Source organism: Oncorhynchus masou, chromosome 12, assembly GCF_036934945.1.
Source record: "Oncorhynchus masou masou isolate Uvic2021 chromosome 12, UVic_Omas_1.1, whole genome shotgun sequence".
In the NCBI taxonomy this organism is placed as follows: Eukaryota; Metazoa; Chordata; class Actinopteri; order Salmoniformes; family Salmonidae; genus Oncorhynchus; species Oncorhynchus masou.
Window position 1 is genome coordinate 1,248,199 of NC_088223.1, and position 11,729 is coordinate 1,259,927.

Here is an 11,729-nt window from a genome sequence, read left to right on the forward strand (position 1 = left end):
CAATCCCAGATAGACCCAGAGCCCCTACCCATTGACAGTTCCTCCAGTCAATCCCAGATAGACCCAGAGCCCCTCCAGTCAATCCCAGATAGACCCAGAGCCCCTCCAGTCAATCCCAGATAGACCTAGAGCCCCTCCAGTCAATCCCAGATAGACCTAGAGCCCCTCCAGTCAATCACAGATAGACCCAGAGCCCCTCCAGTCAATCCCAGATAGACCCAGAGCCCCCCCAGTCAATCCCAGATAGACCCAGAGCCCCTACCCATTGACAGTTCCTCCAGTCAATCCCAGATAGACCCAGAGCCCCTCCAGTCAATCCCAGATAGACCCAGAGCCCCTACCCATTGACAGTTCCTCCAGTCAATCCCAGATAGACCAAGAGCCCCTCCAGTCAATCCCAGATAGACCTAGAGCCCCTCCAGTCAATCCCAGATAGACCTAGAGCCCCTCCAGTCAATGCCAGATAGACCTAGAGCCCCTCCAGTCAATCCCAGATAGACCTAGAGCCCCTCCAGTCAATCCCAGATAGACCTAGAGCCCCTCCAGTCAATCCCAGATCGACCTAGAGCCCCTCCAGTCAATCCCAGATAGACCTAGAGCCCCTCCAGTCAATCACAGATAGACCCAGAGCCCCTACCCATTGACAGTTCCTCCAGTCAATCCCAGATAGACCCAGAGCCCCTACCCATTGACAGTTCCTCCAGTCAATCCCAGATAGACCCAGAGCCCCTCCAGTCAATCCCAGATAGACCCAGAGCCCCTACCCATTGACAGTTACTCCAGTCAATCCCAGATAGACCCAGAGCCCCTCCAGTCAATCCCAGATAGACCCAGAGCCCCTCCAGTCAATCACAGATAGACCCAGAGCCCCTCCAGTCAAATCCCAGATAGACCCAGAGCCCCTCCAGTCAATCCCAGATAGACCCAGAGCCCCTACCCATTGACAGTTCCTCCAGTCAATCCCAGATAGACCCAGAGCCCCTACCCATTGACAGTTCCTCCAGTCAATCCCAGATAGACCCAGAGCCCCTACCCATTGACAGTTCCTCCAGTCAATCCCAGATAGACCCAGAGCCCCTACCCATTGACAGTTCCTCCAGTCAATCCCAGATAGACCCAGAGCCCCTCCAGTCAATCACAGATAGACCCAGAGCCCCTACCCATTGACAGTTCCTCCAGTCAATCCCAGATAGACCTAGAGCCCCTACCCATTGACAGTTCCTCCAGTCAATCCCAGATAGACCCAGAGCCCCTCCAGTCAATCACAGATAGACCCAGAGCCCCTACCCATTGACAGTTCCTCCAGTCAATCCCAGATAGACCTAGAGCCCCTACCCATTGACAGTTCCTCCAGTCAATCCCAGATAGACCCAGAGCCCCTACCCATTGACAGTTCCTCCAGTCAATCCCAGATAGACCCAGAGCCCCTACCCATTGACAGTTCCTCCAGTCAATCCCAGATAGACCCAGAGCCCCCCCAGTCAATCCCAGATAGACCCAGAACCCCTACCCATTGACAGTACCCATTGACAGTTCCTCCAATCAATCACAGATAGACCCAGAACCCCTACCCGTTGACAGTTCCTACTAATTGGTTATAGGGCATGGTTCAACCACCACACTCTCTGAAGAAACTAATACAGAACTTTGCTCCCCATAGCAGAACAATTGTGGGTCTACATATTCCTCTTTATCAGTACGTTACAGGTAAACTTTGCATGATGCAAAATGTGTCACACAGGCTGCATTTCTGCCTGCTCAGATACACACGAAAACATTAAGTGAACCCGGGAATTGATAGAAAATCGCTCAGAAACGCACAAACAAGACCAACAATGCAATATAATATGACTTACATTTTCAGTTACTAGGCCGAAATGAAACCAAGATGGCTCTGACCACACTGGTATGCTCTGCCCCTCTGATACCTCCAACAGACCTAGGTCAGCCCCTCTGATACCTCCGACAGACCTAGGTCAGCCCCTCTGATACCTCCGACAGACCTAGGTCAGCCCCTCTGATACCTCCGACAGACCTAGGTCAGCCCCTCTGATACCTCCGACAGACCTAGGTCAGCCCCTCAGACCTCCAACAGACCTAGGTCAGCCCCTCAGACCTCCAACAGACCTAGGTCAGCCCCTCTGATACCTCCAACAGACCTAGGTCAGCCCCTCAGACCTCCAACAGACCTAGGTCAGCCCCTCCGATACCTCCGACAGACCTAGGTCAGCCCCTCAGATACCTCCGACAGACCTAGGTCAGCCCCTCTGATACCTCCAACAGACCTAGGTCAGCCCTTCAGATACCTCCAACAGACCTAGGTCAGCCCCTCAGACCTCCAACAGACCTAGGTCAGCCCCTCTGATACCTCCGACAGACCTAGGTCAGCCCCTCTGATACCTCCGACAGACCTAGGTCAGCCCCTCTGATACCTCCGACAGACCTAGGTCAGCCCCTCATACCTCCAACAGACCTAGGTCAGCCCCTCTGATACCTCCAACAGACCTAGGTCAGCCCCCCTCAGACCTCCAACAGACCTAGGTCAGCCCCTCAGACCTCCAACAGACCTAGGTCAGCCCCTCTGATACCTCCAACAGACCTAGGTCAGCCCCTCTGATACCTCCGACAGACCTAGGTCAGCCCCTCTGATACCTCCGACAGACCTAGGTCAGCCCCTCAGACCTCCAACAGACCTGGGTCAGCCCCTCAGATACCTCCAACAGACCTAGGTCAGCCCCTCTGATACCTCCAACAGACCTAGGTCAGCCCCTCTGAGACCTAATGCAAGGCTTCCCCTGCTACTACCTGGTCCACACAGCAGGGTTTCATCTAGGCTGCCTCAGCAAGGCTTCCCCTGCTACTACCTGGTCCACACAGCAGGGTTTCATCTAGGCTGCCTCAGCAAGGCTACCCCTGCTACTACCTGCCTCCACACAGCAGGGTTTCATCTAGGCTGCCTCAGCAAGGCTTCCCTGCTACTACCTGGTCCACACAGCAAGGTTTCATCTAGGCTGCCTCAGCAAGGCTACCCCTGCTACTACCTGAATCCACACAGCAGGGTTTCATCTAAGCTGCCTCAGCAAGGCTACCCCTGCTACTACCTGAATCCACACAGCAGGGTTTCATCTAAGCTGCCTCAGCAAGGCTACCCCTGATACTACCTGAATCCACACAGCAGGGTTTCATCTAAGCTGCCTCAGCAAGGCTTCCCCTGCTACTACCTGGTCCACACAGCAGGGTTTCATCTAGGCTGCCTCAGCAAGGATACCCCTGCTACTACCTGCCTCCACACAGCAGGGTTTCATCTAGGCTGCCTCAGCAAGACTACCCCTGCTACTACCTGAATCCACAGAGCAGGGTTTCATCTAAGCTGCCTCAGCAAGGCTACCCCTGCTACTACCTGGTCCACACAGCAGGGTTTCATCCTGGCTGCCTCAGCAAGGCTTCCCCTGCTACTACCTGGTCCACACAGCAGGGTTTCATCTAGGCTGCCTCAGCAAGGCTACCCCTGCTACTACCTGAATCCACACAGCAGGGTTTCATCTAGGCTGCCTCAGCAAGGCTACCCCTGCTACTACCTGAATCCACACAGCAGGGTTTCATCTAGGCTGCCTCAGCAGGGTTTCATCTAGGCTGCCTCAGCAAGGCTTCCCCTGCTACTACCTGAATCCACACAGCAGGGTTTCATCCTGGCTGTCTCAGCAAGGCTACCCCTGCTACTACCTGAATCCACACAGCAGGGTTTCATCTAGGCTGCCTCAGCAAGGCTACCCTGCTAGTCATTCCCTCCTGAAGGCTTTCCTCATATTGAATGCATATTGTGTCTATAAACCAGCTGCCATGTTATACACAGAAGGGTATTTATTACTCTAATGCATCAAAGAGTGTCACAAGCCAAAATGTGTCAAAGCTGAGAGATTTCCATGGACTTGAACTCACCTTATCCATGTGGAAAATGAGGTCCAGTTCACAGACGTTCTCAAAGCATTTGTCCAGAGTTTCCACGAACACCTACAGAGGAGATATTGTCAAGTCATCCATCTTATGTTAAGTACACAGTACCGGTCAAAGGTTTGGAAACCGACTCATTCCAGGGGTTTCCTTATTTTCACTATTTACTACATTGTAGAATAATAGTGAAGTCATCAAAACTATGCAATAACACATATGTAAATGTGATATTTCAGTTTGATATGTGAGAAAAAAGTGTTATGCTTTGTAATTATTGGGGTATTGTGTGTAGATTGATGAGGGGGAAAAAACGTAATCCATTTTCAAATGAAGGCTGTAACGTAACAAAATGTTGAAACAGTCAAGGGGTCTGAATACTTTCTGAAGGCACTCTATATACACAGTGGACAGAATATTAGGAACACCTTTCCATGACAGTCTGACCAGGTGAAAGCTATGATCCCTTATTGAGGAGCCGGGTTAAGGGGAGGAGACGGGTTAAGGGGAGGAGACGGGTTAAGGGGAGGAGACGGGTTAAGGGGAGGAGACGGGTTAAGGGGAGGGTTATGGCTATATACAGGGTGTTACGGTACAGAGTAAATGTGGAGGCTATATACAGGGTGTTACGGTACAGAGTAAATGTGGAGAATATATACAGGGTGTTACGGTACAGAGTAAATGTGGAGGCTATATACAGGGTGTACCGGTACAGAGTCAATGTGGAGGCTATATACAGGGTGGTACCAGTACAGAGTCAATGTGGAGGCTATATACAGGGTGGTACCGGTACAGAGTCAATGTGGAGGCTATATACAGGGGGTAACAGTACAGAGTCAATGTGGAGGCTATATACAGGGTGGTACCGGTACAGAGTCAATGTGGAGGCTATATACAGGGAGTTACGGTACAGAGTCAATGTGGAGGCTATATACAGGGTGTTACGGTACAGAGTCAATGTGGAGGCTATATACAGGGGGTAACAGTACAGAGTCAATGTGGAGGCTATATACAGGGGGTACCGGTACAGAGTCAATGTGGAGGCTATATACAGGGGGTACCGGTACAGAGTCAATGTGGAGGCTATATACAGGGTGTACTGGTACAGAGTAAATGTGGAGGCTATATACAGGGTATTACGGTACAGAATCAATATGCCAATTCGTCGAGGTAATGCCTACATGTCGGTAGAGTTAAAGTTACTTTGCATAGATAATAAACAAAGTTTGCCCAGCAGCTGGGTTGGGTTTTTACGCTCAACAGTTTCCCGTGTGTATCAAGACTGGTCCACCACCCCATGGGCATCCAGCCAATTTAACGCAACTGTGGGAAGCATTGGAGTCAACATGGGCCAGCATCCCTGTGGAACACTTTCAACACCTTGTCGTCCATGCCTGGAGGAGGTGAGGCTGTTCTGAGGGCAAGAGGGGGAGGTGCTCCTCAATATTAGGAAGGTGTTCTTAATGTTTTGTACGCTCAGTGTATATTTGCTCAGTACACACCCATCAGTAGGCTTTACAATGTCATGTATCGTGAGTTCAAGGGTCATTAGTGGTCACTGAAGATCAAGACAAGAAGCGTATCTAAAGCATATCCCGACTTGCCATAACCTTGAACAGCAACTCCACCACCACACAATCAAAAACAATACAGGTTTGAAAGCGTTGTCTTCTGTCTATTTAATTATATGTTTGCATTGAAAGTGGATACAGGTCATCAACTTGAACCCACCCCAACTACCATCACCATAAAAACGTTCAAGTGTTTGAAAGCACTGCATCTCAGTGCTAGAGGCATCACTACAGACCCTGGTTCGATTCCAGGCTGTATCACTACCGGCTGTGATTGCGAGTCCCATAGGGCTGACTGTCTGGGAAAGGAGAGGTGAGTGGACAGTACAGCTGACTGTCTGTATAGATGGTAACACAACCCTACTGTTCTACAGAGTTATAGATGGTAACACAACCCTGCTGCTCTACAGAGTTATAGATGGTAACACACCACACAACCCTACTGTTCTACAGAGTTATAGATGGTAACACAACCCTGCTGCTCTACAGAGTTATAGATGGTAACACAACCCTACTGTTCTACAGAGTTATAGATGGTAACACAACCCTGCTGCTCTACAGAGTTATAGATGGTAACACCACACAACCCTACTGTTCTACAGAGTTATAGATGGTAACACAACCCTGCTGTTCTACAGAGTTATAGATGGTAACACAACCCTGCTGTTCTACAGAGTTATAGATGGTAACACAACCCTGCTGTTCTACAGAGTTAGATGGTAACACAACCCTGCTGTTCTACAGAGTTAGATGGTAACACACCACACAACCCTACTGTTCTACAGAGTTATAGATGGTAACACAACCCTGCTGTTCTACAGAGTTATAGATGGTAACACAACCCTGCTGTTCTACAGAGTTATAGATGGTAACACAACCCTGCTGTTCTACAGAGTTATAGATGGTAACACAACCCTGCTGTTCTACAGAGTTATAGATGGTAACACACCACACAACCCTACTGTTCTACAGAGTTATAGATGGTAACACAACCCTGCTGTTCTACAGAGTTATAGATGGTAACACAACCCTGCTGTTCTACAGAGTTATAGATGGTAACACAACCCTGCTGTTCTACAGAGTTATAGATGGTAACACAACCCTGCTGTTCTACAGAGTTAGATGGTAACACACCACACAACCCTACTGTTCTACAGAGTTATAGATGGTAACACAACCCTGCTGTTCTACAGAGTTATAGATGGTAACACAACCCTGCTGCTCTACAGAGTTATAGATGGTAGCACACCACACAACCCTACTGTTCTACAGAGTTACAGGCGGTAACATAGCAACAGTTGCCAACCCACCTGTATTAGATCCAGAATACCAAGCTCACTCTCAGAGGAGTCCACACAGAACACAAAGTACAGTGTTGCGTAGTGCCGGTAGATCAACTTGTAGTCCGAGCCACCGATCAAACTGCAAATAGAGAAATTATATTATTAGTCTAATCTGCCATGTCTGATTCGGTCCAACTCGAACTCATCTGCCAGGGAATTGATGATGGATTGCCGGTCATATGAGCTGAACACTTCGGTCAAACAATACTTCTCATTTAACAACCCAGGATAAATCTCACAATGACCAACTGAGCTTGCCTAGTTGGTCTATAGGCTACAGTATAGGTAGGTCTACATCATATAGTCACCACAGAAGCACAATACCCCAATACAAGCCATAGATACCTATATAGCTGCCTCCTGGATGGTTCATTGAATCATTAACGCATATTTTTTAATTCGCTGATTGTTTCATCAAGAATGTATATTTTGGTTAATTTAACCAGCTAGTAATGCTGTTACCTTCCCCCCTCCAAGAAGTTGCAGACGTTGTCGTCCCTCTTCGACACCAGATGGAAAGTCTCTCGAATGATCTGCTGCTGCACATCTTCAGCCTGAGAAGAAGTATGCCTTTGGTAAATTGGCTGTGAACTCCATTTACAATCTAAATGAAAAAGCTAACTTCAGCTAGCGGTCAGGTAGCAGTAAACCAGCCCCCCTGGAGGTTGGCCATCTGTTGGGTACAGTGATATTCGTAGCTATGTCAAAAAATATATAAGCAACTTAGCTGGTTAGGTATAGAAATGTCAATAAATCACATCTCATGATGATGACAATATAGATAATTGATTAGTTAGCCTCTAGCTAGCATACCATAGCATTAGTGCACTAAAAGCTGGCAAATAAGACAGACATAGCTAACAAACTGTAGCAGTTTGTAGATTTGGTTACTTACAAAATATTCATAAAATCTGATGAGTCGTGGTTTCCCATGGTTGTTAAATATTAAAATAGCTTTAATCATATTTAGCTGTAAATGTCTCAAATGACTTAATAACAGACTTGCTGTCCACCTGTCGGATGTGTCGATACGTAGGTTCCCGCCGGTTCTTCTTCTTCGCTGTGGTTTATTGACAGACTCCACTCATAAGGTGTATTGCTGCCACCTACTGTACGGAGTCGTAAATAATACACACAATAACTAAAACAAATGAAGAGGAACAAATCTTTAACAAAAACTAAAACTGTACTATTCAGATCCCTACACAGGCTCTGGAATCTGGGAAGGGGGAACTCTTTATTCAGTGTCCCTGTAACATATCAGCTGCAAAGTCCTGGAGATCCAGAAATCTATTTGCTGCCTTCACAACAATGTTTTATTGGTTTGATAAGTGCAGTTTATCACTGGCGCTATAAATGCAACAAAATCCATGTTCTTCACTATTAGTATGTCAGGATCCTTCTCCTGCATGGCATTCACTGCAGACTGTGGGACATCCACTACCATCTCCTCTCTACTCATTTAGCTATCTTCACTGCCTCCACATAGGAGACCTGCTAGATGGCCCTGATCCGAGCTACTGCAACCTCCTTCATCCATACAGGGCACTCCGGAACGTGCTTCCCATCACAACAACATGCTTCATCTGACTCTTCAACTACTACCTAGTTATTCCTTTGACAAACAAGTGCCACGTGTCCAAACTTTTTACAATTGTAACACTGCACCGGCTTGTGTCCATACGGTCTCACCTCATATCTCACATACCCAAGTTGTGCATGTCAGGAGAACCACCACCAAACAACAGTAAAACCTTGTGTCCATACGGTCTCACCTCATATCTCACACACCCAAGTTGTGCATGTCAGGAGAACCACCACCAAACAACAGTAAAACCTTGTGTCCATACGGTCTCACCTCATATCTCACATACCCAAGTTGTGCATGTCAGGAGAACCACCACCAAACAACAGTAAAACCTTGTGTCCATACGGTCTCACCTCATATCTCACATAGTTGTGCATGTCAGGAGAACCACCACCAAACAACAGTAAAACCTTGTGTCCATACGGTCTCACCTCATATCTCACATACCCAAGTTGTGCATGTCAGGAGAACCACCACCAAACAACAGTAAAACCTTGTGTCCATACGGTCTCACCTCATATCTCACATACCCAAGTTGTGCATGTCAGGAGAACCACCACCAAACAACAGTAAAACCTTGTGTCCATACGGTCTCACCTCATATCTCACATACCCAAGTTGTGCATGTCAGGAGAACCACCACCAAACAACAGTAAAACCTTGTGTCCATACGGTCTCACCTCATATCTCACATACCCAAGTTGTGCATGTCAGGAGAACCACCACCAAACAACAGTAAAACCTTGTGTCCATACGGTCTCACCTCATATCTCACATACCCAAGTTGTGCATGTCAGGAGAACCACCACCAAACAACAGTAAAACCTTGTGTCCATACGGTCTCACCTCATATCTCACATACCCAAGTTGTGCATGTCAGGAGAACCACCACCAAACAACAGTAAAACCTTGTGTCCATACGGTCTCACCTCATATCTCACATACCCAAGTTGTGCATGTCAGGAGAACCACCACCAAACAACAGTAAAACCTTGTGTCCATACGGTCTCACCTCATATCTCACACACCCAAGTTGTGCATGTCAGGAGAACCACCACCAAACAACAGTAAAACCTTGTGTCCATACGGTCTCACCTCATATCTCACATACCCAAGTTGTGCATGTCAGGAGAACCACCACCAAACAACAGTAAAACCTTGTGTCCATACGGTCTCACCTCATATCTCACATAGTTGTGCATGTCAGGAGAACCGTTCTCTCTGCTGGTGATTCTCTGATCCACCTCTACACAGACGACACCATTCTGTATACTTCTGGCCCTTCTTTGGACACTGTGTTAACAACCCTCGAGGCGAGCTTCAATGCCATTCAACTCTCCTTCCATGGCCTCCAACTGCTCTTAAATGCAAGTAAAACTAAATGCATGCTCTTCAACTGATCGCTGCCTGCACCTGCCCGCCCGTCCAGCATCATTACTCTGCTCTTCGACTGATCGCTGCCTGCACCTGCCCGCCCGTCCAGCATCATTACTCTGCTCTTCGACTGATCGCTGCCTGCACCTGCCCGCCCGTCCAGCATCATTACTCTGCTCTTCGACTGATCGCTGCCTGCACCTGCCCGCCCGTCCAGCATCATTACTCTGCTCTTCGACTGATCGCTGCCTGCACCTGCCCGCCCGTCCAGCATCATTACTCTGCTCTTCGACTGATCGCTGCCTGCACCTGCCCGCCCGTCCAGCATCATTACTCTGCTCTTCGACTGATCGCTGCCTGCACCTGCCCGCCCGTCCAGCATCATTACTCTGCTCTTCGACTGATCGCTGCCTGCACCTGCCCGCCCGTCCAGCATCATTACTCTGCTCTTCCACTGATCGCTGCCTGCACCTGCCCGCCCGTCCAGCATCATTACTCTGCTCTTCAACTGATCGCTGCCTGCACCTGCCCGCCCGTCCAGCATCATTACTCTGCTCTTCAACTGATCGCTGCCTGCACCTGCCCGCCCGTCCAGCATCATTACTCTGCTCTTCAACTGATCGCTGCCTGCACCTGCCCGCCCGTCCAGCATCATTACTCTGCTCTTCAACTGATCGCTGCCTGCACCTGCCCGCCCGTCCAGCATCATTACTCTGCTCTTCAACCGATCGCTGCCTGCACCTGCCCGCCCGTCCAGCATCATTACTCTGGATGGACGGTTCTGACTTAGAATATGTGGACAACTACAAATACCTAGGAGTCTGGTTCGACTGTAAACTCTCCTTCCAGAATCACATCAAACATCTCCAATCCAAAATTAAATCTAGAATCAGCTTCCTATTTCGCAACAAAGCATCCTTCACTCACACCGCCAAACATACCCACGTAAAACTGACCATCCTACCGACCCTCGACTTTGGCGATGTCATTTACAAAATAGCCTCCAACAATCTACTCAGAAAACTGGATGCAGTCTATCACACTATCCCATATACTACCCACCATTGCGACCTGTACGCTCTCGTTGGCTGGCCCTCGCTTCATACTCGTCGCCAAATCCACTGGCTCCAGGTCATCTATAAGCCTGTGCTAGGTAAAGCCCCGCCTTATCTCAGCTCACTGGTCACCATAGCAGCACCCACCCGTAGCACACACTCCAGCAGGTATATCTCACTGGTCACCCCCAAAGCCAATTCTTCCTTTGGCCACCTCTCCTTCCAGTTCTCTGCTGCCAATGACTGGAAGGAATTGCAAAAATCACTGAAGCTGGAGACTCTTACCTCCCTCACTAGCTTAAAGCACCAGCTGTCAGAGCAGGTCACAGATCATTGCACCTGTACATAACTCATCTGTAAATAACCCATCCAATCTACCTCATCCCCATACTGTATTTATTTATTTATCTTGCTCCTTTGCACGCCAGTATCTCTACTTGCACATTTATCTTCTGCACATCATACCATTACAGTATTTAATTGCTATATTGTAATTACTTCTCCACCATGGCCTATATATTGCCTTAACTCCCTTATCTTACTGTCAGGATTTGGCCAGGGTTGTTCCGGGTTTTGGTCACTAGATGCCCCCATTGTGCTTTTTGACCTTATGTTTTTTCCCTTGTTCCCCATTATTATTTGCATCTGTACCTCGTTTCCCCTGATTGTATTTAAACCCTTAGTTTCCCTCAGTTCTGTGCTCTGTGTTTGTATGTTAGCACCCAGCCCTAGTGTTCTGTGTTTTCCTGTCGATTCTGGTGGATGCTCTTGTGGAATTCTGTTTTTGTTTTTGAGTGTCTCTTGAGGCTTTTTTGTGCTATTCCTACCACCTTTTGGATTTGCCATTTTT

General features: G+C 48.3%; 1 protein-coding gene across 8 annotated transcripts in view; it reads right to left on the reverse strand.

Annotated features, from left to right (window-relative positions):
- The window catches only part of LOC135549458 (AP-3 complex subunit sigma-2), a 39,300-nt gene extending 31,401 nt beyond the window's left edge, over positions 1-7,899 (reverse strand). For all 8 annotated transcript variants that reach the window (XR_010456972.1, XR_010456977.1, XR_010456973.1 and 5 more), the window contains exons 1-4: positions 7,758-7,899; positions 7,325-7,416; positions 6,830-6,941; positions 3,940-4,011 (exon numbers count right to left, since the gene is read on the reverse strand). Coding sequence is in view for 1 of the 8 variants with exons in the window: in XM_064979446.1 (XP_064835518.1) it covers positions 3,940-4,011; positions 6,830-6,941; positions 7,325-7,416; positions 7,758-7,826 (345 nt within the window). In the remaining 7 variants the exon portion in view is untranslated. The remainder of the gene's footprint in view (positions 1-3,939; positions 4,012-6,829; positions 6,942-7,324; positions 7,417-7,757) is intronic.
- Positions 7,900-11,729: the final 3,830 nt, after the last annotated feature.